The sequence below is a fragment of the Notolepis coatsorum genome (assembly GCF_963971535.1).
Source record: "Notolepis coatsorum genome assembly, chromosome: 3".
Lineage (NCBI taxonomy): Eukaryota > Metazoa > Chordata > Actinopteri > Aulopiformes > Paralepididae > Notolepis > Notolepis coatsorum.
In genome coordinates, this window is record NC_140167.1 from 175,379,769 (window position 1) to 175,405,032 (window position 25,264).

Sequence of the window (25,264 nt, forward strand, 5' to 3'; positions counted from 1 at the left end):
ACTATTCCTAATTTATGCAAATTACATGTCATCAGCTTGTGACTGCAACTTGTTCCTGTTTGCGGACGACTCAGCCCTGCTGGTCTCTGACAAGAACAAGTTACAGGTTGAAAAAGCCCTCAGCTCGGAACTAGGCAAAATCTGCATATGGCTCGCCGACAACAAACTATCATTACACATGGGCAAAACAGAGTCCATTCTCTTCGGTTCAAATAACAAACTCAGCAAGACCGACGGCTTCTCGGTTACAGTGGGTGACAATATTGTCACAAGGAAAGATGAAATTACCTACCTGGGTTCCATCCTAGAGGCTAATCTTTCCTGTGACAAAATGGCATCCAATGTAATAAAAAAAGTCAACCAACGAACGCGATTCTTGTACCGGATCTCCTCTCTGGTAAACAAGAATACCCTGAAGACTCTAGCAGGAGCACTCATTCAAGGGTACTACGACTATGCTTGCACCTCATGGTACCAAAGCACCTCAAAGGCACTAAAAAACAAATTACAAACATCTCAAAACAAGCTAGTCAGACTACTGCTTGACCTGACTCCTAGAACCCACCTCACCCCTGCCCACTTTGACAACCTAGGATGGCTTAGAGTAGACGACAGAGTACAGCAACTTGCAATGGGCCTGGTCTACAAGATACACTACGCGACCAAGGTACCCATGTACATGTCAAAATACTTCCCAAAGGTCAGTGAATACCACGATCACAACACCAGAGGGAGCTCCACAAATCATGTAAAACCCAGATTCGGCTCAAACAAGGGACTAAACCAGTGGCGGCTCGTGGATGCTTCGCCACTAGGGGCGCTATACCAAACATTTTGCAAACATGTACAAGGCACGCATTGGCGAATATTATCACCATTGCCATCGATCAATATATGATCACAGTCAGTCAAATGCAACCACGTTTCCAATAGCCCAACACAAACACGCACAGCTCTCTCTCTCTCACTCTCTCTCTCCCTCTCTCTCCCTCTCTCTCTCTCTCCCTCTCTCTCTCTCTCTCTCAGATCGATTCAATAAGAAACACATCTGTATATATTGTCATTTTAAACAAGTTACCATTCATTGTCTGAGTGGTTATGCTCTACCCGCGGCGAAATTAGAGAGAGAGAGAGAGAGCGAGAGAGAGAGAGAGAGAGAGAGCGAGAGAGAGGGGGAGAGAGAGAGAGAGCGAGAGAGAGACCGAATTAACTCACTGTTTACGTGGTCCACCACTCACTGTTGTCCCGACTCCCCAGACTGTTCTTGATAAAGTGTATAATCCGCTGTTGATGATGTATATCCAGTCCACTGTCCAGACTGCCATATAGCTTGTCAGCTGTTAGCAGTTAGCACCACACAACAAGTAGTTTGATTTCTTTGTCCATTTCCGCGTCGAACAGACTGCAAACTACCTGGCGTTCTATCGCCATGCTCTAAGACAAACTCTAACCTTAACCAACTTTGAAAGAGTGCCTAAGCTTAACCGTCTAAAGAACTTGCAGTCACGCTCTAAGACAAACAGCTACATCTCATGTTACTTTTGTGTTTATTGTCTCTTTCTATATACACCATGGGAAGGGGGGCACTTAATTAAATTTTTCTGTATGTCTTGCACAAATTGGAAAATGACAAAGTTGACTTTGACTTTTAACATGTGTCTATAGTGTCAGACACTAATTGTAATGTTAAAAACGGATACTGCTGTAATATAAAGTGAAATTCTACCATGCCTCAATGTATCAACTTTAAACATACACTATAGAAATGTTAATTTCCATTATTTCCACCATGTGCAACATTTCCTAAGAACAGCAATGTCCATTCTATCAACTCCAAATCTGTGCTATGAGCTCAATTCTCCCGGTGCATGCAGAAGTTGAGTTGCTGTCTTCTTTTGGATGAATGAGTAGAAATGAAAAACAGAAATATTGTTTTATTAAAGTAGTTTTGACATGTGATATAGATAAAGATATTGTTTCATTGTGTATTGATTAACTTTAAAAAAAAATGTATCAAATTTTTTATTATTACTTACATGAAACAAGACAACACATTAATCACAATCACAATACACAGAACTTCACAGGAAAATAACAAAAACAATAATAATACAGAATATAACAATTTATAAATTATAAAGACAAAAAGAAAAGAAAACAGAGTTCAACCTTTTAAATTTTAAATTCAAAATTCCAGGGGTACTATCTAATAGATGACCAAATAGCGAAGAACTAGCTAAATAGCTGCCCCCCAATAAAATCCCTAGTTAAATTCAAGACATCACAAAAGACAAGACAGACAAGACATTTCCTCCTCCCCCTCCCACGAGACCGCCGGACTCCCCTGAACAAGCACCCCAACCCCGCTCAGCCGCACATGGCGGTCCTAACCTTCACAGCTGCTGCGAACCATAGGTCAATCCCAGCCTGCCCCACCCCAATCACCCGCGCTGTGGATATCTCAAGATAAATCACATCCAACAGTGTTAGGGACCAGTTAATCACTGTGAGCTTCTCAGGCTCCTTCCATCTCATTGCTATTAGCTTCTTCGCCGCTGTGACACCCGCTAGGACAACCCTTTTCAGTTGTACGGACGCGGGTAGTGTTGTTATATCATTCAGGAGTAGCGTAACAGCTGTGAATGGGATAGTTAAGCCACACAGATCTGAAAGTTTGTCCGTTATTGACCTCGAGAAGCGGGCCACTGGTGGGCAATCCCAATACATATGCATATAAGTGCCAGTGGCCTTTTGAGAGCACAATGTGCACTGAGAGTCGGTTATCAGTCCCATAGCAAATAGCTTCCTAGGTGTAAGATAGGTCCTATGAATATAATTAAAATTAATTTGCTGGTGATTGGGGTTGCGGGAAGACAATGCCACATTTGCCCAAACATCATCCCAGTCAAACTCGGGGTCCAACTCCGGGATATCCACACGCCAGATTGTATCCAATGATACATTTTTATACGTGGATTGAATTAAGAGCGTATAAAAGTCTGAGACAAACCCTCTGGAGGTCGTCCTGTCCACTATGAGCCTGAGGAAGGGGTGTGGTTGCAAAGCTTGAGCCCACGGCACGCCATGCGCCCTCAGCGCTGACCTTAGTTGAAGGTAAAGAAAGAAGGACTCGCCGGGAAGATCATAAAATTCTCTTAAGTCCTGAAACGCACGGAGGCCGTTCTTATCATAAATATCCTCCAGAGTATGAACCCCCCTCCTTTGCCATTGAGGAATATTAACTGGCTTGTGCCCAACAAGTAATTGCTGGTTATTAAAAATTGGAGAGTCCAGGTGCCAAGGGCATTTAACCCCACACGACTTCTGTACATTACGCCACGTCTGGATCACGTGAGTTATGATCGGTCCATACCTCAGTCGGCATTTCAAAATAGGGACAGTGGAGTACACCACATCCTGCAATCTTAGCGGTGAGACCGCCGCCGCTTCTAAGGAGTGCCAAGATACAGCATCTACAGGGTCTAGCCAGCACATCAGAGGTCTCAGTGAAAAGGACCAGAAATAAAGCTTAAAATCAGGGATTGCAAGGCCCCCATCTTGTTTCCTATGTTGAGTAGTAGCTCTTTTGATTCTCGGGCGTTTGTTATTCCAGATAAACTTAGATACCATCGATTGTACCTTGCGCCAGTGGTCTATTGGAGGGGGCAGGGGGAGCATTGAGCTAACAAAATGTATCCTAGGCAGGACGTTCATTTTGATTATGGAAGCTCGGGCTTGTAAGGAGTTAGGAATCTAGATCTGTCTAGATCCTGGCGTATTTTATCATAAGTACCCGTGAAGTTGAACTTAGTAGTTTGACTCAGTGTGGGGAATATCTCTATGCCTAAGTATTTAAAATGTTCCACTATGGGGATATCAGCTGGTAGTCGCACCGCTTTGGCCAGCTCATTGAGAGGTAGGCAGGCTGATTTGTTCCAGTTAATCTTAAAGCCTGACAATTTACCAAAGTCGTCGATTATTCCCAATAATTTTGTGGCCGACCGGGAAGGGTCATCCATAAAAATCTGTAGGTCATCCGCATAAAGAGCAATTTTGTGTGGTGTATTATTGATCATTATGGGGACGATGTCCTCCGATTGCCTAATAAATTGGGCCAAAGGTTCGAGGGAAAGCACGAATAGTCCTGGGCTCAGAGGACAACCCTGTCTAGAAGATCTGGAGACTGGGAAAAGTGTGGAACAATTTTTGCCTGTCAGTATCATTGCCGACGGCGAGGCATACAGGACTTTAATCATATGAATAAAATTCTTTCCAAGACCCATGACCTCAAGTACCTTCCACAGGTATGACCATTCTAGTCTGTCAAACGCCTTCATGGCATCCAAAGACAGAACTGTGGACGGAGCTGTATTGTCTTTACTGTTATCGACTACATGCAACAGCCTCATAAGATTATCTGCAGCCAGGCGCCCCGGGATAAAACCAGTTTGATCGCAGTGTACCAATACCGTCATAAATCTCTGCAGGCGGCGGGCCAGCACCTTGGCAAACACTTTTAAATCGGGCCCGAGAAGACTCAAGGGCCTATAGCTACCACAATCATTGGGATCTTTGTCCTTCTTGAGAAGTAAAGAAATCAACGCCATGTTGACATCTCTTGAGAACTCCCCTTGTTCGATAGCGTAATTGATCATATCGAGCATCAATGGACCCAGTTGGTCCCAGAAAGCTAAATACACCTCGGGTGGAATACCATCCCAGCCTGGTGCCTTACCCCTCTGCATTTCAGCAATCGTCTCCCTTAGTTCCATAAGAGTGATCGGTTTCCCCAGTTCCTTAGCCTCTTCCTCAGAAATGTGGGGTATCTCAAGCCCGCCAATGAACGATTCAAATTTAGAGTTGTCGAGATTAACCTCTGAGCTATATAACTGTGAGTAAAACTCTTTAAAAGTGTCGTTGATCTTTTTCGAATCAGTAGTGACTGTACCCTGTTGCGTCTTGATCGAGGGGATATCCGAGAAATGATCATTCTAATACAGCAATTGATTATGGGTAAATGCAACGTTAAAGCAGTGGCAATGTAAGACTGACTTTACATTAAACAAATGACAATAATATAGTATAAAGTAGGGTATTATTTGGACTAAAGAATGGTGTTGTCTCACCCTACTCGCATGTTGAGGGAGAGCACCATACATTATACACTGAGAAACCACAGCCGAGAGTGAGCTCTCCTGGGAACAACCCCACTTTGCCTGACAGTTTTCTCAGCAACCCTCTTCCGGTCTGACTTCCTGTGCTAACCTTACTAATCTAATTGCAGCCATTTTGTATTAAAAAAACCGGAAAAATACAGGAAAATATTTTAATGGGAGGATGGCAGGAGAGAAGGTTGAAATACGGGATTCGGGAAAAATGGGAGGGTTGACATCTCAGCTTTGAAAGAGGGCCTAAGCATAACCAGTTCGAAACAAGGCGAACATTAATAAAATGTTCAATCAATCAATCCAATAACACACAATTGTGAAAACTGCGCACCTCCGAGCTGCTTCTATAGAAAGTAGGTTCGTACTTTATGCCAGATGTACACCGGCGCTGCAGCTGGACCCTATTGAAACGAACACCCACTCGCTCAAATCTAAACTGATCTGAGGACAGCCAGCGACTAACGGAAACTCATGATCACAGACTTCCGGTGTCGGTCAGTCACGAACCACCACCAAAATGGCGAAGATCGCCAAAACGCACGAAGGTAAATTAAATTGTGAAAATACATTATAATGCAATGCATATATCGCCTCAATTTGTACTTCATCGTGAAACTGAAATAGCGCTCTTGCAGCCTGGATATTTTATTGCTGGTAGATAGACGTGTATGTTCTGCCGTGGCATAAACCGAGACAATCGGGTAGTAGGCCGAGCGACAACGCAACGCGGACGGATAAGATAATGGCGCCGGCTAGCTAGCTAGCAGGCTTACATTAGCTACCACAATGCAGCGTGTTAATTCTTTTATCAGAGAAATGGCGATGAATTATCACAACCATATTAACTGGCACACGTAATATATCACTAGTAAGACACCCGTAGATTGATCATCTCGTCTTCTGGTTAAGTAGGTTGGCTTGGCAACGGACCACATTGACATTGCTAAAGTAAAATGGCGTTGATGCATATTAGCCTGCTAACGTGTCGTCTTGGGCCCAAATAATTTGTGCTATTGTTAAATATAACTGAAATATAGACTTTATTTCCTAGTCAGATATACTAACGCTAGTGTTTTCTTCAGGTCTGGTGGTACCAACCTTTTCCCACCACCGTCTAACAAATTATCGTATTACAATCGTCCTGATGTATACATTGATACACGTTTATTTTTTTTACATAGTCAAAACTCAGATATAGACAACTATGATAAAATTCTGATACTCAAGAAATATGAGATTGAAATTGAGAAATAGTTAACTAACTACTAATGAATTAGGCCTAATGTCATGACAAATGGAATATAGTCAAAACTCAGATATAGACATCAACTATGATAAAATTCTGATACTCAAGAAATATGAGATTGAAATTGAGAGTTAACTAACTACTAATGAATTAGGCCTAATGACAAATAGAGTATAAAATGATGCCTTCCGAAATAGCAATGTTGAAATATCCAAATAGTTTGGGCCAGTCTTAAATTAGTTGGGCGGTGCTTGTTGACCCAATTTCCAATAGTGTTGGAGCCATCTGTGTTTGTTGACGGACTCGGTTACAAGCTAAATAGATAATCTAAGAGATCAGACATAATGAATATAATAATGTTGCTTGTGCAAGGCCATCTCCATCACTGGGCCACTGGCCATGCTATCTCACACTCCCTCACTTTGTCTCACTCACCTTCTTCCAATCAGAATGTAGATCTGAGCGCTCCCTGCCTGCACTGATTCACTTTCAACAACTCTGATTCTAGAACTTTACGTTTATAATACCGGTACTTAGTTTTCAGGTGTTGTGAGTGACAACATGGGTACACTATGCTTACCGTGGGAGCATACTCACATTACACAGCCTGCTCTTATGATCTACCAGTAAAGTGGCAAAATGTGTGAAGCAGAGTTTCAGACCCGGGAATTCACTATCTATCTTAGCTTGATGATATGATATTTGCATTTATAATGCGCCCCTCAGCAAAGGGTCACATTTGTACATATGTCTATTAGGGGTGGGACGATACATCGATCCAGATCGATACATCGATGTAATTATCAACAATCGAATCGGATCGATGCGATGTAATAAGATCGATTCATTTTTTTTTTTGATCCACTTTTTCTCCCATTTTTCTATTTTTTCTCCCATCCCAATTTCGTATCATCCAATTCAACCCTCCCCTGTCACGAACGCTGTTTCTTGCCTCCCACAAGCCGGCTGCAATGTGGACTAAGTCATACATAGCACAAGTCCCCTCCGGTACTTGAGGTAACAGCAGTCGCATCTTTTCACCTGCGCAGCTCGATCTCTCAGTGTCGAGGAGTAACGCGTGGGAGGCTCACGCTGCCCCCGACACTTCCTGATTCTACTGCGCAGGCGCACCAACCGACTTGTAGGAGTCGCTTGTTCACAACGTTCGATCCCCACCCTTCAGTTTTCCCTCCCCGTAATACGGCCAATGTGTATTACTGCGGACGACCAGCTAAACTGAAAACAATGTGGAGAGCTGGATTCGAACACGCGAATCCTAGCGTCTCCACACTGGTGGCGAGTGCCTTGCCCACTACACCACCTAGCCGCCCTTAATAAGATCGATTCATATCGATACTCTTATTTTGAAAATCCTGTGGCGAGTCTCATATCCGCCCAAGAACAACAGCAGTAGCTCCGTGTGTGTAGATGTTACAGCATAGCATTCTCCCTTTCTGTGTGTGTGTGTGTGCGCGCGTCTTTGGAAAGACCAGATGAGGTCAGAGGAGTTTGATGTTTAAATAAACAATATAATACATAATAAATGTAGGTCTATACATGATCATGCAACATCAACAAATTGTTGTAGGAACGGTTTGGGAGAGGGAGGTTGTGAGTTTTGAGTTCCAAAAAATGTAGCTTAAAGTTTAAAGCTCAATATATAAAAACGTGGCACTTTACAGTGAACAGGAGGTCTATTTGTATTAAAAACAATAGATTCATTTTCCTTTAAATGTCTGGAAGAGCTCAAAAATACAAATGTCAAATGATATTTTCATTACCTTTTTTTTGTTGATCTAAATGTTACTGATTGTGTTAAATGGGCATATGATATCATCTCATATCGATCGCAGGCACCTGAATCTAATCGTATCGTATTGTATCGTGAGAGACTTTGTGATATCGGCAAATATCGTATCGTTGTCCAAAGAATCTATATCGTATCGTATCATGATGAAACTGGTGATTCCCACCCCTAATGTCTATACTGAACACTGTGACCTCATTTTCTACTTCTAAATTACATGCTATACTATGTTATTTGATACTATCTTGTCTAGCACAGTCTCTGGAGCTTAACAGTAAGAAGCATTTTGTATGAAAGTATTCTGTACTTCTGTATGACAACTATTAAAGAAACTTGAAACTTGATGGATCGAAGCACAGACAAACGCACAAGTGCAGCAACTTGCTACATTAAGTTACTAACGTTGTTAGTCCAAATACATCATTATTGTTGTTCCCTGTTGGTTATTGCTAGCTTTCGGAATCCTGTTAATGTTAACCAACTTAATCTATTATCAGGCTTATCATCTAGCCCATTAGCAAATGTCACCCTTATAACTATCAAATCAATCGCTTACGGTAGCAGATTCAGATTGTCAAGATAAGAGGCTCTTCCTGTACTTGGGTTGTAGTATTGAAAGTGCAAACGGGAGACAAATACAGCGACTTTGCGGTTCCACAAGAAAATATAGTTTAAGAAGCCTGGAAGAAGAATCAATGAAGATAAAGGGAAAAAACAGCCAGCATGTCTCCGATCCACTCCTCTCCATCATTACCTGCATCCATACGCTCACACAGTCACACACACTCTGCAGTCATTTGAAGTCATTATAAAAAATCTGAGTGGCACTCGCATTGCCTCAAGACATAGAGGTTGACTCATGTTTCGGAACAGCGCCACATGGAGGCTCCCAAATGCAAATCATTATTGATTTTTGAACATAATTTTTTTGATATTTTGTGTTATTTTTGGCCTAAAATATATATTTTTGGGGGCCTGGCAGGGGTTCTAGTACAATTACACAGGAAACACTGCGCTCAGCACATGCCATTCACCAGCAGCAAAGGCCTTCCATGTCTTGATGGTGGCTTCTCACCCATGTCGTTTGACATTTTTCCCACCATCGATTGACATTTTTCAGTTATTGACAGTTTTTTGTGTCCTTGTTCTCTCTGTTCCCACAGACATAGAGGCCCAGATCCTGGAGATCCAGGGGATGAAGGCGGCCCTGCTCGAAGAGGGAGAGCAGGGTGTCGGTCTGGACTCCACTGGGTTCTATGATCAGGAGATCTACGGAGGCAGCGACAGCCGCTTTGCTGGATATGTCACCTCTATCGCTGCCAATGAACAGGAGGATGTAAGTGTTGTTGTGTAGGACTGATGGATCAGGGAGAGATTATATCTTGTGGACTGCTAGTAATTAAGTACTAACCTAGCTGGTATGCCCAAACTATACTGATGCTTGTCAATATTAGGATAACGTTGGGAGAAGATACCATAGAAATAAAAAAAAATTGGCCTGGTGTGGGTTCTCCCTGGCCTGGTGGGCCATCAGGCCTGTGTAGTTGCAGGGGAAACACTGGCTTCCATATGGCTTGTCCTCAAACAGCTACGGTATTTATTTTCACCCAAACCTCTCCTAATGTGGTAGAGCATTGATAAAGGTAGGGCATCCCAGCTAGCACTAGCCACACCAACATATTTAAAACGTATAACGCATGATCCAGTTGTTCCAGCATTTTTTTTAATGGAGCTTGACTGCTCCAGTTTGCCTGTTGTTGTTGTATACGAGCTGGGAGAGTGCCGCGTTGGCAAGGCTTGACTAGACTCTTGCTTCTCCCTCTTCCCCAGGACGACGAAGAAGATTCATCAACCAGTCTGTTGGGACAGAAGAAGCCGGGGTACCATGCGCCCGTGGCGATACTCAACGCCATACCACAGTCAGAAGAACAAGTGAGTGTTGAATAAGCATTACCACTGTCGTCCTGTTCCCTTCAGCTTAGGCCAAGTTACTCCAGCAAGTAATGTGTATCTTTTCACATCTGACTTTAAAGAGACCTCCAGCCAATGAGGGATTTCTTGTTATTTGAACAGTAGGGCTGGTTATTGAACCTTGATTTTTGATCACCGACCGTATTGCGTCCGTTTCGCCAAGTATTGAAAACTGATTGCGTATTTGAAAGGTGATTTTTCCATTTAGCCTACTTCTCGTCCGTCATCTCCTTTCTTCCGTTGACTCTGAGGATTCTCGATGCCTTATTCAATATAAAAGCCTCATTGAAAAGGTTTTATTTTTTAAATGTAAAATACGCCCTTAGTGACATGAACAGGGTATCTGCAGCATATTAAAAAGTCTTAAGTATTAAATTCATAATTCTCAATTGAAGGCCTTAAAGGTATTAAAAAGTCTTAAATAGTTTGGTGGCCAGCCCGGCTGTCTGGAGAATATTATATGCCCACGTTACGATTCCTGCGATCATTCTCGCCTGTTCGACCTTTCCATGCTCCGATCAGGGCTAGTACTTCGCAAGATAGACACCAACATGAGAGCTAGCAGAGTTGACCTGTGTCTTCTCTGTTCTCACTCTGCACCCGTTGGTTACAACTGTAACAAAGCCTTAAAGAAGGAAGTCACTTAGCAGGTATACATTTTTTTCCGGGGGGCAGCCCGGCTGTCGGGAGATTAAATAATATTAAATATATTAAATGTTTTTGTATTCAAGTCGTAATTTTGTCCGTGGTTACTGGGAGCTTGGTGCGTCTGGCGGGAGCTTGTATGGAATGCATGCAAATTTAAATTGGCCAGTTAAGTGTCGTTATGTGTGTAGTGTGGTCGGGAAATTGGTATAAAACTTTGCTCCAAGTGCTATTAAAAGGTCTTAAACTTGTTGAAACCGGCAGATACCCTGATGAAGGTAAAATAATTTGTACTGAACGTATTCTTTAAATTGTGTCCAAGCAGAGGTAGAAAAAACGATCCAAAGGTTATTGCGGTAAAGTAAAAGGTGCTAAACCTCCCCGTTCTCTGTCCCCTTCTCGTCTCTCAGTATGACCCCTTTGCGGAGCATCGGCCTGCGAAGATCGCAGAGCGGGAGGACGAGTACAAAGCCCGCCGCCGACAGATGATCATCTCCCCCGAGCGCCTCGATCCCTTTGCAGACGGTAAGTTTCACCACTCCTTTCTCCTCTACATCGCATCCTCCCCATCTCCCCCCCCCCCCCCCCCTCCTTCTCACTGTACACCCTTGTTGTGTTCCCATGGCTACCAAGGGCTTCACACGCCCACAGCCTTGCTGTTGAACCCTTCGACCACAACGCGACCGCTTGCCTCCCAGACATAGCACCTCCTCCGTGGTCATTCCTCTCTCTGCTCCAGAGGACTCTATTCTCTCCTGTGACGTCTCTCGTCTTTATTCCCATTTGAATCCTCCTTCAGTTTTGCAACAAACTGCGAGTTGAGCTCTTTCCGTTCAGTGTTTCGGGTTTGGAAAAAGTGTATGATTTGAAGTGTTGGGAGTGCCATTTGTTTTAGGAGAGGTGGTTTGGTGCTCTGTTGTTGTAAAAAAAAAAAAAAAAGCTAGCTCACCTGACAAAAATGGGTGGCAGGTAGGACGTGTTTGTGTCGAAGGGTTAACAGGACCCATATGGCTGTCGGTCTCAGAGGCCGACGATGAGAAGCACAGTGTCCTCCTGTCATGTCTTAGGCCAATGTTAGCATCAGGGATGAGGACTAAAGTTAAAATTAGCTTAGGTTTGATGGTCAACGTTGGGGCGTAATTCACCTGCCAATGCAATGTGCCTCACCCTGTTGTGTCTCGCTAACTGAGAGCACACTGCGTCCCTCATCCACTCTGAGCCCTCTCTCTCTCTCTGTCTCTCTCTCTCTCTCTCACGAGGCTGGCAGTGGAGCGGAATGTTCTGGCTCCCAGTAACCTTGACTCTCTGTCAACTCAGTCAAACAAAGAGCCACGTGCAGACTTAGGGGTGGGAATCACCAGTTTAATCACGATACGATACGATATCGATTCTTTGGACAACGATACGATATTATCCGATATCACACAGTCTGCCACGATACGATACGATTCGATTCAGGTGCCTGCGATCGATATGAGACGATATTATGTGCCCATTTAATACAATCGGTAACATTTAAATCAACAAACAAAAAAGGCAATGGAAATATCATGACATTTTTATTTTTGAGCTCTTCCAGACATTTAAATGAAAAACAATCTATTGTTTTTAATACAAATAGACCTCCTGTTCACTGTTTTTGGTTCATTTCTTTTTTTTCTCGATATTAATATCCTATTCACTGTCACAGAGCTGTATTTTGGCTGGAAAAGCATATTGGGAGTCCCAAGGTGCAGTACCGGCCAGATCCTGTTAGTGGGGCTATCCCAGAGAATGCACCCTCCCAGTCCCCACTTCTCTCTGCCTATGGCTCTGGGTTAGCTTGTTAGCTCACGCTAAAGTAACGTTATCTTCGATCTTTAACGCGACGTGGGCATAATGGAGTGACGGGGATTGCAAAGCAGGTTAGATGCATTGGACCCGTTGTGGAATAAAACAGCAGGGACATGTTTTGGGTCACAGAATAGGCACACTAGTCTTGCTCTAGTAGTGGCGCTCTAGACGCTACTGGCAGCTGTTGATGTTAAACGGAGTTTGAGTTTCACAACACTGGGCGCGGGGCGATGACGTCGCCGGATTTTCAAAATAAGAGTATCGCAATATGAATCGATCTTTTTACGTGGCATCGATCCTATTTGATTATTGATAATAGATCGATATATTGATCTGGATCGATGTATCGTCCCACCCCTACGTGCAGTTAGCGGCTAGTATTAAGACTTCATACCACCCTTACAATTAATTACACCATCGGATCGCCCCAACATGGCCCCTTCTCCTTGGTACTACTTCACAGGCTTATGGTCACTTACCTCCACTGTTGACCTGTCAGACTTATCAGAGGAAATGTGAAATAATAGATCAGTTGACAGGGCCGCCAGTACAGGACACTGTATGAAAGAGTTAAATGTGAACTACTGTAGTACAGTTGCCACAACACTTGTAGCCATCATGCCATGGTGTCAGAATTCAGGCTATGATCTGCAATATCGTTTAGTCCAACATGACCAGGGTATTTATCTAGTCCAATATGACCAGGGTATTTATCTAGTCCAATATGACCAGGGTATTTATCTAGTCCAATATGACCAGGGTATTTATCTAGTCCAATATGACCAGGGTATTTATCTAGTCCAACATGACCAGGGTATTTATCTAGTCCTCCAGGAGTGTCAGTAAAATATGAACTTTTTTAAATATATACTAGTTTTGGCCTTAATGTTTACCACTCGCCTATTTTTAAAAATGATCATCTTTACTTATTTGTCAACAATATACACCCATGAATTAAACAATGGTAGCCATTTCAGAGTCTTTTAGAACTTAGAAACGTCACCAAGAAAATAGCAATATGAATGTAAGCTATACGCACAACTCTACCAGCAAGCTAGATGAATGTAACTTCCATGTTAGGTGCTTTACACAGCTTCCTAGAACATGAACCAAAGAGTGCCTCAGCGTTAGCTTGGCATAGGGCTTTATTTGAAGCCTGCATGTAGAGAGAGAGAGCGTTCTTTTTACAAAGATGTTGTGTAAATATATTTTTATTTTACAACTCTCTGTAAAATAGAAATATATGTTATCAAGAAAACTGTGTACCACAATACCTCAGGCCCATACTAACTGTCCTTAATTTCTCTCCTACAGCAGTACTGCTTTGCCAGTCCTGTACTGCACTCTCTTAAGGGTGCAGCAACTCCTGCTGTGTAGGTTATGGTGAACACAGAGCAAATGCGCACTTGTCAGTTTGGTCAGGGTCCGCTGGCTGCTTGTCCGACGGGGGGGCCTGTGAGGGGAAACACAGCAGAACCAGCTACACCAAACCTCTGTCCCCAAGACACTTGTTTTACACATTTGAGCCTTAGATTACATTAATTTAGTAACTGTAAATAAATTGAAAGTCCAAGCAGTTAATTGAATGTAGCCTTTTTCCTTCAGTTGACTTTTATTTATATATATATATAATCATAAAAAAAAGTTTACCTTTGTCCTGAAAAGGAAGTCAAGATGTAAATTTAGATTGGATCACAGTCACTGCTGGAACCTGCCAGACATTAGTGTTCGTCTCTGGCCTGTCTTGGCTCATCTCCCCAAGACTTAAGAGACTGTGTAGTGACTTTGGCTCTATTTACGCTGACCTCTTCTACTGACTTGGCTTCAGTAAGTAGCATCAGACTAGTTAGTTCCGACCCCCCCCCCCCCACACACACACACACTGAGACGATGTCATATTTGAAGATTTGGCCTCAAAATCTTGACTTCATTTTTTGCTCATTTTGTTTATGGAAATCTGGACGGCAGAATCTTTTTTTTTTGTTTTGTTTATTACAGTATAATAGTTTTCAGGGTTATGCCCCACACAGGGGATACTTTTTCTTTTCTGAGTGAAAAAAATGCAACACAGGTGGTATACTATTGTGTGTGAGTTCCAACCCTTTTCCAAAGTGTTACTAATGGTAAAGAGACATTTTCTAGGCTTCTTTTCTGCCGGTTGAAGTCTGACTGCACATGGACCCTTGGCACTGAAAGTGTACGTATTCTGGAGAGTACTGCCCAGGACCCCTGCATCACTGATGGCTATATCCTCTCCTTAAACCTCCTTAAAGAAAACAGAACAACCTCAGCTCTTCTCTCAATGTATCTGCTTGTTTTTCTTAAGACTGCTACGTGTCTATGTAAGAATGAGAGGAATGTATATGTATATCCGTAGGGTTTTGTTGTTGTTCTTGTCATTCAGCTGTAAGACAAAAGGAGAGCGAATGTAATCAGCTTTTAAAGAGACTCAGGGTTAGCTGTCTGTGATGATTGTGTGCTTGTTATGTTTTGTTATGAACCGGGTCCCTAAGGTGTGTCCTAATGTGTGTCCTCTGTTCTTGTTGCTGCTCTTTCGCGCAGGGGGCAAAACGCCGGACCCCAAGCTGCAGGTCAGGTCTTATATGGACGTCATGAAAGAACAACACCTGACCAAAGAGGAGGTGAGGTGTCCCTAGACCACAACATATTACCAGGTCTCACTCGGGCTGTCTTTGGTCCTAGACCAGGGGTCGGCAACCTTTACTATCAAAAGAGCCACTTTCCCCCCGTCCCACAAAATAAAATGCTCAGGGAGCTGCACAACCTATTTACCCTTAAAATGAAGATAACAGTGTATAACGTTTTATATATCCCCAAGCATACCCCACATTTAGCATAAAACGCCTGACAATTGCATACCCAAAGTAATTTGCGATTTATTATACTTTATACTTATAGCACACAGTTTGTTACATTCATGGGATTATAAAGCAACAAAAAGAAAAATGTAGACTTTTTATTGCTGTTTTTACCTGTTAAAACAAAGGAAAACCTCAAACTCTTATGAAGAGAAAAAATACTGGCTATGTAGACCTATTTTTAAATAAAACACAGAAGAGGAGACAAAACATTGGTGTCTGTAGACCGACTTTGAAATAAAACCCTGAACTATTCAGGTATATTTGAGTCCTTCCCTTATTTGTGGAACATTTATAAAATAAAAAGTAGTCTACTTTGAAAAAAGACTACCATGTGTAGACCTACTTTGAAATAAAACACAGAAGGGGCGGCTACATGGTGCAGTGGGCAAGGCGCTCACCATGAATACTGGAGACTGGGCTCGAACAGGTTCGCCTCCCTGTTCGAGCCCAGCGCTCCATATTGCTTTCAGTTTAGCTGGTCCGTACTAATACACATTGGCAGTATTAGGGGGAGGGAAACTGATGGGTGGGGATCGGGCGTTGTGGACAGCGACTCCTACAGGTCGGTTGGTGCGCCTGCGCCGTAGAATCGGGAAGCGACGGGGGCGGGGCCCCTCCAAAGCCCAAACCCCTGACGCTGAAAGATCGAGCCGCGCAGGTGGAAAGATGCGACTGCTGTTACCTCGAGTATTGGAGGGGACTCGTGCTATGTATGACTTGGTCCACATTGCAGCCGGCTTGTGGGAGGCATGAAACAGCGTTCAAAGACAGGGGAGGGTTGAATTGGATGATACGAAAATTGGGATGGGAGAAAAAGTGGATAAAAAAAAATAAAAATAAAACACAGAAAAGGAGAAAACACTGGCATCTGTAGACCTACTTTGAAATAAAACCCTGAACTACGGTATGCAGCTATATTGGAGTCCTTCCCTTATTTGTGGAAAATCTATAAAATAAAAAGTAAATTTTTCGTTCACAAATTTCGCATCACATATCAGGCATACAGGTAAGCCTTTTGTTGACTAAATATCTTAGTTGATGAAATATTTTTTCATTTCAGTGTCACAGTATGACATCGATCTCCAAAATAAGAAAAAAAAAGTAAAAAAAAATATTTTTGGGCCAGGGAGCCGCAGCTGATTGGCTAAAGAGCCGCATGCGGCCTCGGAACCGCAGGTTGCCGACCCCTGTCTTAGACCACATCATATTACCAGGTCTCACTCGGACAGTCTTTGGTCCTAGACCACATCATATTACCAGGTGATTAGGTGTTTGTGCTTCTGTCTGATGTTTGTCTCCATTTCTGCAGAAAGAGATCCGTCAGCAGCTGGCAGAGAAGGCCAAGTCGGGAGAGCTGAAGGTGGTGAACGGCTCCGCTGCCTCCGCTGCTGCCGCGGCAAAACGCAAGCGCCGCTGGGACCAGACAGCCGAAAATGAAAGCAAATCCCAAAGCGGGACCCCCTCCAACACCACACCCAAGAAAATTTGCAGCTGGGACCAGGCTGATGACGCAAAGGAGGTAAAGGAGTCCGTCTCAGTATTGTGCAGCTAGTCCGTTAGCTTGGCACAGTGTAATAATGCCAGTTTGTGAGGTTCCTTTTCACAAAGCGTATGAGAACTGATTATCCCAACTAAAGTAGCTTGCTGTGGTTAAATGCAAACATCCTACCTTGTCTGTGGCCTTATAATGGATATATATATATATAAATGCTATTTCTATAGTGTTTAAGAGCATCTCTAAGCTTAAAGGGATCGTTTGGATCTTTGGACATTAAGTGGTATAGAATACTTGCTATTAGTGTTCAAACCTTTTATTTATTCTCAAAGGACAATTGAGGTCACCCTCATTTTCAATGTCGTCGAGACTTGGACATTTCAATGCATCCTTTTTTATTTTATTTTTTTAACATTATAATAACAACTATCTAATATAGCACCTTTCACACATGGACCGCAGCCCAAAGTGCCCCACAGCAAATAGCATAAAATTAACATAGGCATAAAATCAGCATACAGTTGATGGAATAAAAACAATGCATAAAGTGCAGACCTAAGAATAGGTATAAAAGTAGTGCAACGTATGTCGAGCGTGTAGACATAAGAATAGGCATAAAATAAGTACGATAAGATGTTGTTCATAGGCATGTGAACCCCCCCGGAACAGCCAGTCCCTCAAACACCCCACACATCAATCCTCACCACATCCCCATCCAAGACCCCCCCCCCCCGATAAAGTACGTCACAATCGAAGGAAAACACAAACGGCCTGCGCGCCACTCACACCGCCATCCATGTCCATGGCCTTATAATGGATGTGATATAATGCTATTTCTATAGTGTTTAAGAGCATCTCTGTAAGCTTAAAGGGATAGTTTGGGTCTTTGGACATTAACACTTTGAGTGCCAACGACAAGATTTCTCGTCCTAACTCGCCATGTGTTGAGTGCCAATGACGAGATTTCTCGTTATTTCTTTTATTAGCGATATCCATAAATGTTTCATCCATCCAGCCTGACGTTATCATTAGGAATGGCTCTGAGCTCGAAAAGGGCAAATACAGCCCCCTATCGTCTCCCGGATGGTATTGCACATCATTGGATTGGATTGGATTGGATTGGCTGAAAAAGTGCATCGAAAAAATAACTCCGGTCCACGTTTTACTTCTGGGGCATGCATCTGGATACTATTGCATTGACTGAGGGGACTGGAAGAAGCGTCCATTATCTGTTTCGGAGTATAGCGTTGAATAACGCGATCACATTGGACATTGTGGACAGCGACTCCTACAGGTCGGGTGGGTGACGCCGGTGCAGCGGAAACGGGAAGAATCGGGGGCAGCGTGAGCCTCCCACGCGTTACTCCTCGCCACAGAGTTCGAGCTGCTGCGGTGAAAAGATGAGACAGGCTGCCTCCTCGTGTACCGGAGGGGACACATGATGCAAGGCTTCTATCCTCACTACAGCCGAACAGTGGGAGGCATAGTCTAGCAACGTTCAAGACAGGGGAGGGAAGAATTGGAAATACGAAATTGGGATGGGAGAAAAATTGAAAAAATGGGGAGAAAAAGTGGATAAAAAAAGGAATTGGATTAATCTTTTTGCAGAACATCTGATCTGAGGTAAGGACTCTGTTACCAGTTTTGGGGTAATCAGATGTTTTTTTCACAGCGACCACAACGCGTGTGTGTGCGTGCGTAACGTTAGCGCTGAGCACGGCATGGATAATAGATTTTTCAGCCCGCTTCTCTAGCGTGCATAAGTACACATATACTATCGATAATCTAGTGTTTATTTGAAAACGATTCATAAATCGGCCGGATTTTTATTTGTGTTTTGTGTATTCCACTAAAGGGCTATTATCGCGGAATTTCTCTGAAATTACTAGAACTCTCTGAAACTATACTCTTATTCAAAACGGTATAAAACGGAAATGTACCAATGAAAAAACAATCTGTTTTGTACATGTTGACTGCAAGCAAGTCATTGATAAGCGAGGGGTGTTTTAGACCCATAGCCATAATTTAAGATATAGTTTAAGCGTTCGCAAATATCCCCAACCTCCCATTGACTAAAGCGCTGGCACTCAAGGGGTTATCTGGGCAAAGGGGCGTGGCACCCAATGTGTTAAGTGTTATGGAATACTTGCTAGTCGTGTAGCTGATGCAGTTAGCTTAATCTGCCACGCTGCCCATTTCCGAGCGAAGAGTCAAGGTGGGCCAAAAAAACAGTCCCCTGAATTTCTTTTTGAATCCACACCACAACATTTCTTCTTTTACATTTTGTCATTTAGCAGACTCCCGGACATACCCCCGCAAACACCCCCTCCAACAGCCGCTGGGACGAGACCCCCGGCAGAGCCAAAGGCAGCGAGACCCCGGGGGCCACGCCCAGCTCGCGCATGTGGGACCCCACACCCAGCCACACCCCAGGCGGCTCCGCCACGCCCGGCAGGGACACGCCGGGGCACGCCACTCCCGGACACGGGGGCTCTGCCACGGGCAGCGTCCGCAAGAACCGCTGGGACGAAACGCCCAAGACGGAGCGGGAGACTCCCGGACACGGCAGCGGCTGGGCGGAGACCCCGCGCACGGACCGAGGGGACGAGTCAGTAGGGGAGACGCCCACCCCGGGCGCCAGCAAGAGGAAGTCCCGCTGGGACGAGACCCCCGCCAGTCAGATGGGGTCCGGCACACCACTGCTCACTCCGGGGAAGACGCCCATAGGCACCCCGGCCATGAACATGGCCACGCCCACACCAGGTGAACTAGGGACCACCTCTTTATCTCTCCCCCTCTTTCTGTCTCTCTCTCCCCCTCTTTCTCTCTGTCTCTCCCCCTCTTTCTCTGTTTCTCCCTCTTTCTGTCTCCCCCTCTTTCTGTTTCCCCCTCTTTATCTCCCCCCCCTCTTTCTCTCTCCCTGTATCTCTCTCTCCCCCTCTTTATCTCTCTTTCTCTTTCTGTCTACCGGGTGAACTGTGTCTTAATGGAACACCGTTTCTCTTCTGCTCTCCTCAGGTCATCTGATGAGCATGACTCCAGAGCAGCTGCAGGCATGGAGGTGGGAGAGGGAAATCGACGAGAGGAACCGACCCCTCACAGATGACGAGCTGGACGCCATGTTCCCTGAGGGATACAAGGTACACGCACGCCTCCAATCTCATTAGATTCATCCATTATCAATAATTTCAATTCAAAAGCTGTATAAAAGGAAATGCATCAGTGCCGACTATAATATTCCCCTGACTCTCCTCCTCAGGTCCTGCCCCCACCAGCGGGCTACGTGCCCATCCGTACCCCGGCCCGTAAGCTGTCGGCCACCCCCACCCCCCTCGGAGGCATGACTGGCTTCCACATGCAGATAGAAGACCGCTCCATGAAGCAGACCAACGACCAGCCCTCTGGGAACCTGCCGTTCCTCAAACCCGATGACATCCAGTACTTTGACAAGCTGCTGGTGAGGACTGCATACATGCACCATTTATCTACCAGGAAAATCTGTTGGAAGTCTGACATATTTAAATCTCTGGTTATAATGACCAGTGAAAATAATTTCGGAGTGGGACAAACTGGCCACGGTAGCGTGCTTGATCCCTGTCTTTATGCCACAGCGGAGCTGACGCGCACCAATGTACCATCACATGTTGTGTGTTTGTACATCAATGTGTGTGTGTGTGTGTGTGTAACATTGGCTGTGTGTATACATCAATAGGTGTGTGTAACAGTGGCTGTGTGTGTACATCAATGTGTGTGTAACAGTGGCTGTGTGTGTACATCAATAGGGGTGTGTCTAACAGTGGCTGGCTGTGTGTGTGTACATCAATAGGGGTGTGTAACAGTGGCTGTGTGTGTGTACATCAATAGGGGTGTGTGTGCTAACAGTGCTGTGGAGGTGGATGAGTGTGCTCCTGCTAACACTGCTGTGTTTGCTTCCAGGTGGAGGTGGATGAGTCCACGCTGACCCCTGAGGAGCAGAAGGAGAGGAAGATTATGAAGCTGCTGCTCAAGATCAAGAATGGAACTCCACCAATGAGGAAGGTTTGTCAGTTACTTTCTCTTGGCCCTTCTACACGTGACTGCCAGTATCCCCCACTCAAAGCACCATCCCTCTGTGGTTCCCAATCCCCTCTTCAACGTGTCTCATTCATCAGAGGGCTTTCGCCTAATCTATATTCTGATGTCAAAGTGGTTGCGAAGGTTGCGATGAGCCTACCGCACTCCCGCAAGCCTACCGGTGAGGCCTACATGCAGCTGGCCAAAAATGTAACTGCAGAGCTGTGATTGGCCGATGGGCCGTGTATGTGTTCCTCTGACGTACTTCCGTATTTATAATCTCTTGGTCGGAGCGTTCCATTATCGATCGTGATTAACTACAATACAAACATGGACCAAATCAAAGAGACTGGCCAAAGAAGTCAGAAAATAGTCATTTGTACAACACAACACTGCCGCCTAGTGGTTCGGTGTTGTACTGCAACCCACACATTGAACTGACCTGGAAGTATGTCGGTTTAGCTCCCACACGCAAGAATTCGGCGACATCTGACATTGACACATATCTCGGCTTTCACTTCTTTCCCCTCCTGCCAGGTCTGTTTAGTGGACTGGCTTTGCTGGATTGTAGTACAAAAGCAGATTCCCAATGCAAGATCAACACCCAACACTGAGCCTATATGTGGCTGCAGTGTGAATATTTGCTTGCTACAGAATCTCCTCTGTAAGGAGGAGCTGCTGCTCTCGGTAGAGCGGTCAGATGTTGGACCACTATGTTCTGCTGGGAGCAATAGACACAACATTCACTCAACTTATCCATCCAGTCATTATTCCAGTTTCCTTTCAGGGCTGTACGCTAAGCTTTTTCACTAGGGGCACACTTGCCCCTAAATGAGAAATTTAGGGGCACATTTTTAAATAACAATTTTACCATTATTTATATCGATTTTTTGATTAAAAAAAATTATAATTTTTTTTTAATAAAATATATATATTATATAATCATACTTGTAGTTGTATTATCTGCGAGACATCGCCACCACGCAACAAGTCTAAATGCTCGCTATATGCAACCAGCTCCACTGTCTGTGTGTACTCGAGTAGCCTCCAGCTACGGCCAGGATTCCCCGGAGCTGCAGCTGGACCCTATACTGTAGCCTCCAGCTACGGCCAGGATTCTCCGGCGCTGCAGCTGGACCCTATTGACTATATTCAGCGTGCCCTCAGCTCGAATACGCATCGACTCAGTGTTATAAGACATGGATATCAGGAGCTATCTGAACTATTTAGTTTAATGGGACGTTTCGTTTTGAACAGTAAGCTAACGCGAGCTATCATGCACTACTAGACTTACTGGAGCATTTGTTGATAGCTATGGCTATGGCTCACCGAGGTCCCAGTGTCCCACTAGACTAGTGTTTACAACAGCCACGGGTGCGGGAGGGAGGAGGCGCAGCAGACGCCGCAGCTCTCTCCGTGTGTCTGAGTTCAGTTCAGTTCAGCTCACTATAGGAGGTCGAACGCGTCGAAAATATGAAGCAATACTAACTTTACTTTTCTTCATAGCTAAATCAGACAGTCAGCCAGTCTATCAGAGTGAGTGCTCAGTCGATTGTTCCCGCTGATCATGCCTGCTGAGTGCTCACTGCTCAGCTCGCGTGAGTGACGTCATCGCGTCATCACACGCCTTGGATAATTTAGGAGTGAAATGCGAATACAAGGCTTGAAAGCACTACTCGTAAGCCCGCCCCCAGATAATATTTACCAATCGCAACGGCCAATTAAAGGGGCAATTCGCGACGATATCGTCGCAGTGTACAGCCCTGCCTTTGCAAACAGAGTATCCAGCAAATCTCACCTGCTTTCTCTGCCCTCTCCACCCCCAGGCGGCCCTGCGTCAGATCACAGACAAGGCCCGTGAGTTTGGAGCAGGCCCTCTGTTCAACCAGATCCTGCCACTGCTGATGTCCCCCACCCTTGAGGACCAGGAGCGCCATCTGCTGGTCAAGGTCATCGACCGCATCCTCTACAAACTGGACGACCTGGTTCGGCCATATGTGCACAAGGTAGGCTCGGCGGTGACTGTAGTACAACAGGAGTACGTGTGTTTGTTGTGTTTACCAGGCCCCCACAATGTGTTCCGTTATACCTGTGGGGCGGGCCGATTTAGGGTCAGGAAATACTGTTTAAATTAAGATTAAAAAAAAATAATAATTTTGTACATGCTTGTTTGTGTACCTCTGACACTGATTGTCCTCTTTGTCCAGATCCTGGTGGTAATTGAGCCTCTTCTGATTGATGAAGACTACTATGCCAGAGTTGAAGGCAGAGAAATCATCTCTAACTTGGCCAAGGTGAGACGCATCACTGTAGCTTCACCTGTTGCTGCTGTGGTTTTAGTGAATGACATCAGATTTATTAATGCCCACGGTATGATTCCTGCGAATCATTCTCGCCTGTTCAACCTTTCCGTGGTCAGATCAGGGCTAGTACTTCGCCAGATAGACACCAACATGAGAGCTACCAGAGTTGACCTGTGTCTTCTCTGTTCTCACTCTGTACAACTGGAACAAAGCCTCACTAATGGTTTATGTTGCCGTTTTTAACATCATTGTTTCGGGGAAAGCACACGTTTGATGCTAAATCTATAACCTCAATCGTTTTCTCCATCAAACAACCATGTGCATGACCTCATTTTGATGTCGTACTAAAAGACCAGAGTCAAAAGGTTGTGTGTGACATAGCACCGTGAAATTATTCTTTGCAAAGAAGGATGTTTGTTTTATTTGGATAATTTATCTACTGTTTTTGACATCAGCGATAACACAAGTAATCTTTGTAAACTGTTTAATGTGAGCGTTACTTCATGAATAAAACCTTTATGTATTGAGTGCTGAATGGAGCATCGTTGACCAACGCTAGACATTCTCTCTTCGCTCTCTAGGCTGCAGGCCTGGCCACCATGATCTCCACCATGCGTCCAGATATCGACAACATGGACGAGTACGTCAGAAACACCACGGCCAGGGCCTTCGCCGTGGTGGCCTCCGCCCTGGGCATCCCCTCCCTGCTGCCCTTCCTCAAAGCCGTGTGCAAGAGCAAGAAGTCCTGGCAGGCCAGACACACGGGCATCAAGATCGTTCAGCAGATCGCCATCCTCATGGGCTGCGCCATCCTGCCCCACCTCCGCAGCTTGGTGGAGATCATAGAGCACGGTAAGAATATAGTACTTTATTGATCCTGAGGGAAATTCAGCACCACAGATCGCTCACAATAAACATTTAGGTAGTAAAAAATCTAAAATGAGAATAAGAATACAGTTATTAAAGATATACATTCTAAAATATGTATACCGTATATAAGCATGGGGCTCTGTCCACTCATTCATTCATTCATTCTTTATTTAATCTGGAATAGGGATGCCCCGATCATGTTTTTTGCCACCGATACCGATCACCGATCGTCTTGAGCCATATCGGCCGATACCGATCAGATCGTTTTTGATTAATAAAAAAATATTTTATATAATTTATTTTATTTTTTATAAAATATATATATTATATAATTACACTTGTAGTTGTATTATCTGCGAGACAACGCCACCACGCAACAAGTCAAAATGCTCGCTATCTCCACTGTCTGTGTGTATACTCTGCTTTGATCAAATCACATTCGGCTCTGCCGATATACCCTAGGCTCTGCAGATATACCCTACTCCCTCAGCTGCGTCTCTAAATTTCGTAGCCGCATTTCTGCAGACCCCTCTGATTGGTTGAGCCCATTTCTGCAGAGCCCTCTCTGATTGGCCGCGCGCATGCGCATGAGCCGCGACAAGCTCCTCTAGCCAGGAGTCAAAACTCCGTTAAGCTCCAGAGAGAGAGGCTGAAAACCCACAGTTCTTGCCCGACGGATGGGAGCCGAATCCCGGATCCGAGTTTTCTGATGAATAGCCCCAAAACATGGAGGTCACGAACGCAATTTATACGCATGGAAGTATTGATTACGCCATAACGAATCATTAAAAAAATATACCGTTAACTGGAATATGTTGTGTGTTCCTTTACACATATGTTGGATAGGCTTATGTAATTGGTTTGTCATTAAAAACCAATAATAATCGCTCGCCGGCTTCGCTGACCAGAGCTCTCTCAGATTCAAAGTTTTAATTGCAGCCTGGAACATGCATGTTTCGGAACCAATGTGTAACTAGACAGTTACAATATA

At 44.4% G+C, this 25,264-nt stretch overlaps 1 protein-coding gene across 4 annotated transcripts in view; it reads left to right on the forward strand.

Annotated features, from left to right (window-relative positions):
* The first annotated feature begins 5,660 nt into the window (after window positions 1–5,660).
* sf3b1 (splicing factor 3b, subunit 1) overlaps window positions 5,661–25,264 on the forward strand; it is a 57,690-nt gene continuing 38,086 nt past the window's right edge. Inside the window, exons 1-13 of one of the 4 annotated variants that reach the window (XM_084310826.1) lie at window positions 5,661–5,713; window positions 9,385–9,557; window positions 10,052–10,153; window positions 11,248–11,362; window positions 15,233–15,312; window positions 16,862–17,071; window positions 19,342–19,810; window positions 20,066–20,187; window positions 20,307–20,504; window positions 20,984–21,085; window positions 22,927–23,106; window positions 23,308–23,394; window positions 23,985–24,255. In XM_084310826.1, the coding sequence (XP_084166952.1) occupies window positions 5,686–5,713; window positions 9,385–9,557; window positions 10,052–10,153; window positions 11,248–11,362; window positions 15,233–15,312; window positions 16,862–17,071; window positions 19,342–19,810; window positions 20,066–20,187; window positions 20,307–20,504; window positions 20,984–21,085; window positions 22,927–23,106; window positions 23,308–23,394; window positions 23,985–24,255 (2,137 nt within the window). In that variant the 5' untranslated portion in view covers window positions 5,661–5,685. Of the gene's footprint in view, window positions 5,714–9,384; window positions 9,558–10,051; window positions 10,154–11,247; window positions 11,363–14,812; window positions 14,868–15,232; window positions 15,313–16,861; window positions 17,072–19,341; window positions 19,811–20,065; window positions 20,188–20,306; window positions 20,505–20,983; window positions 21,086–22,926; window positions 23,107–23,307; window positions 23,395–23,984; window positions 24,256–25,264 lie in introns of those variants that run through there. The other 3 variants (XM_084310827.1, XM_084310828.1, XR_014619512.1) reach the window with 3 other exon arrangements.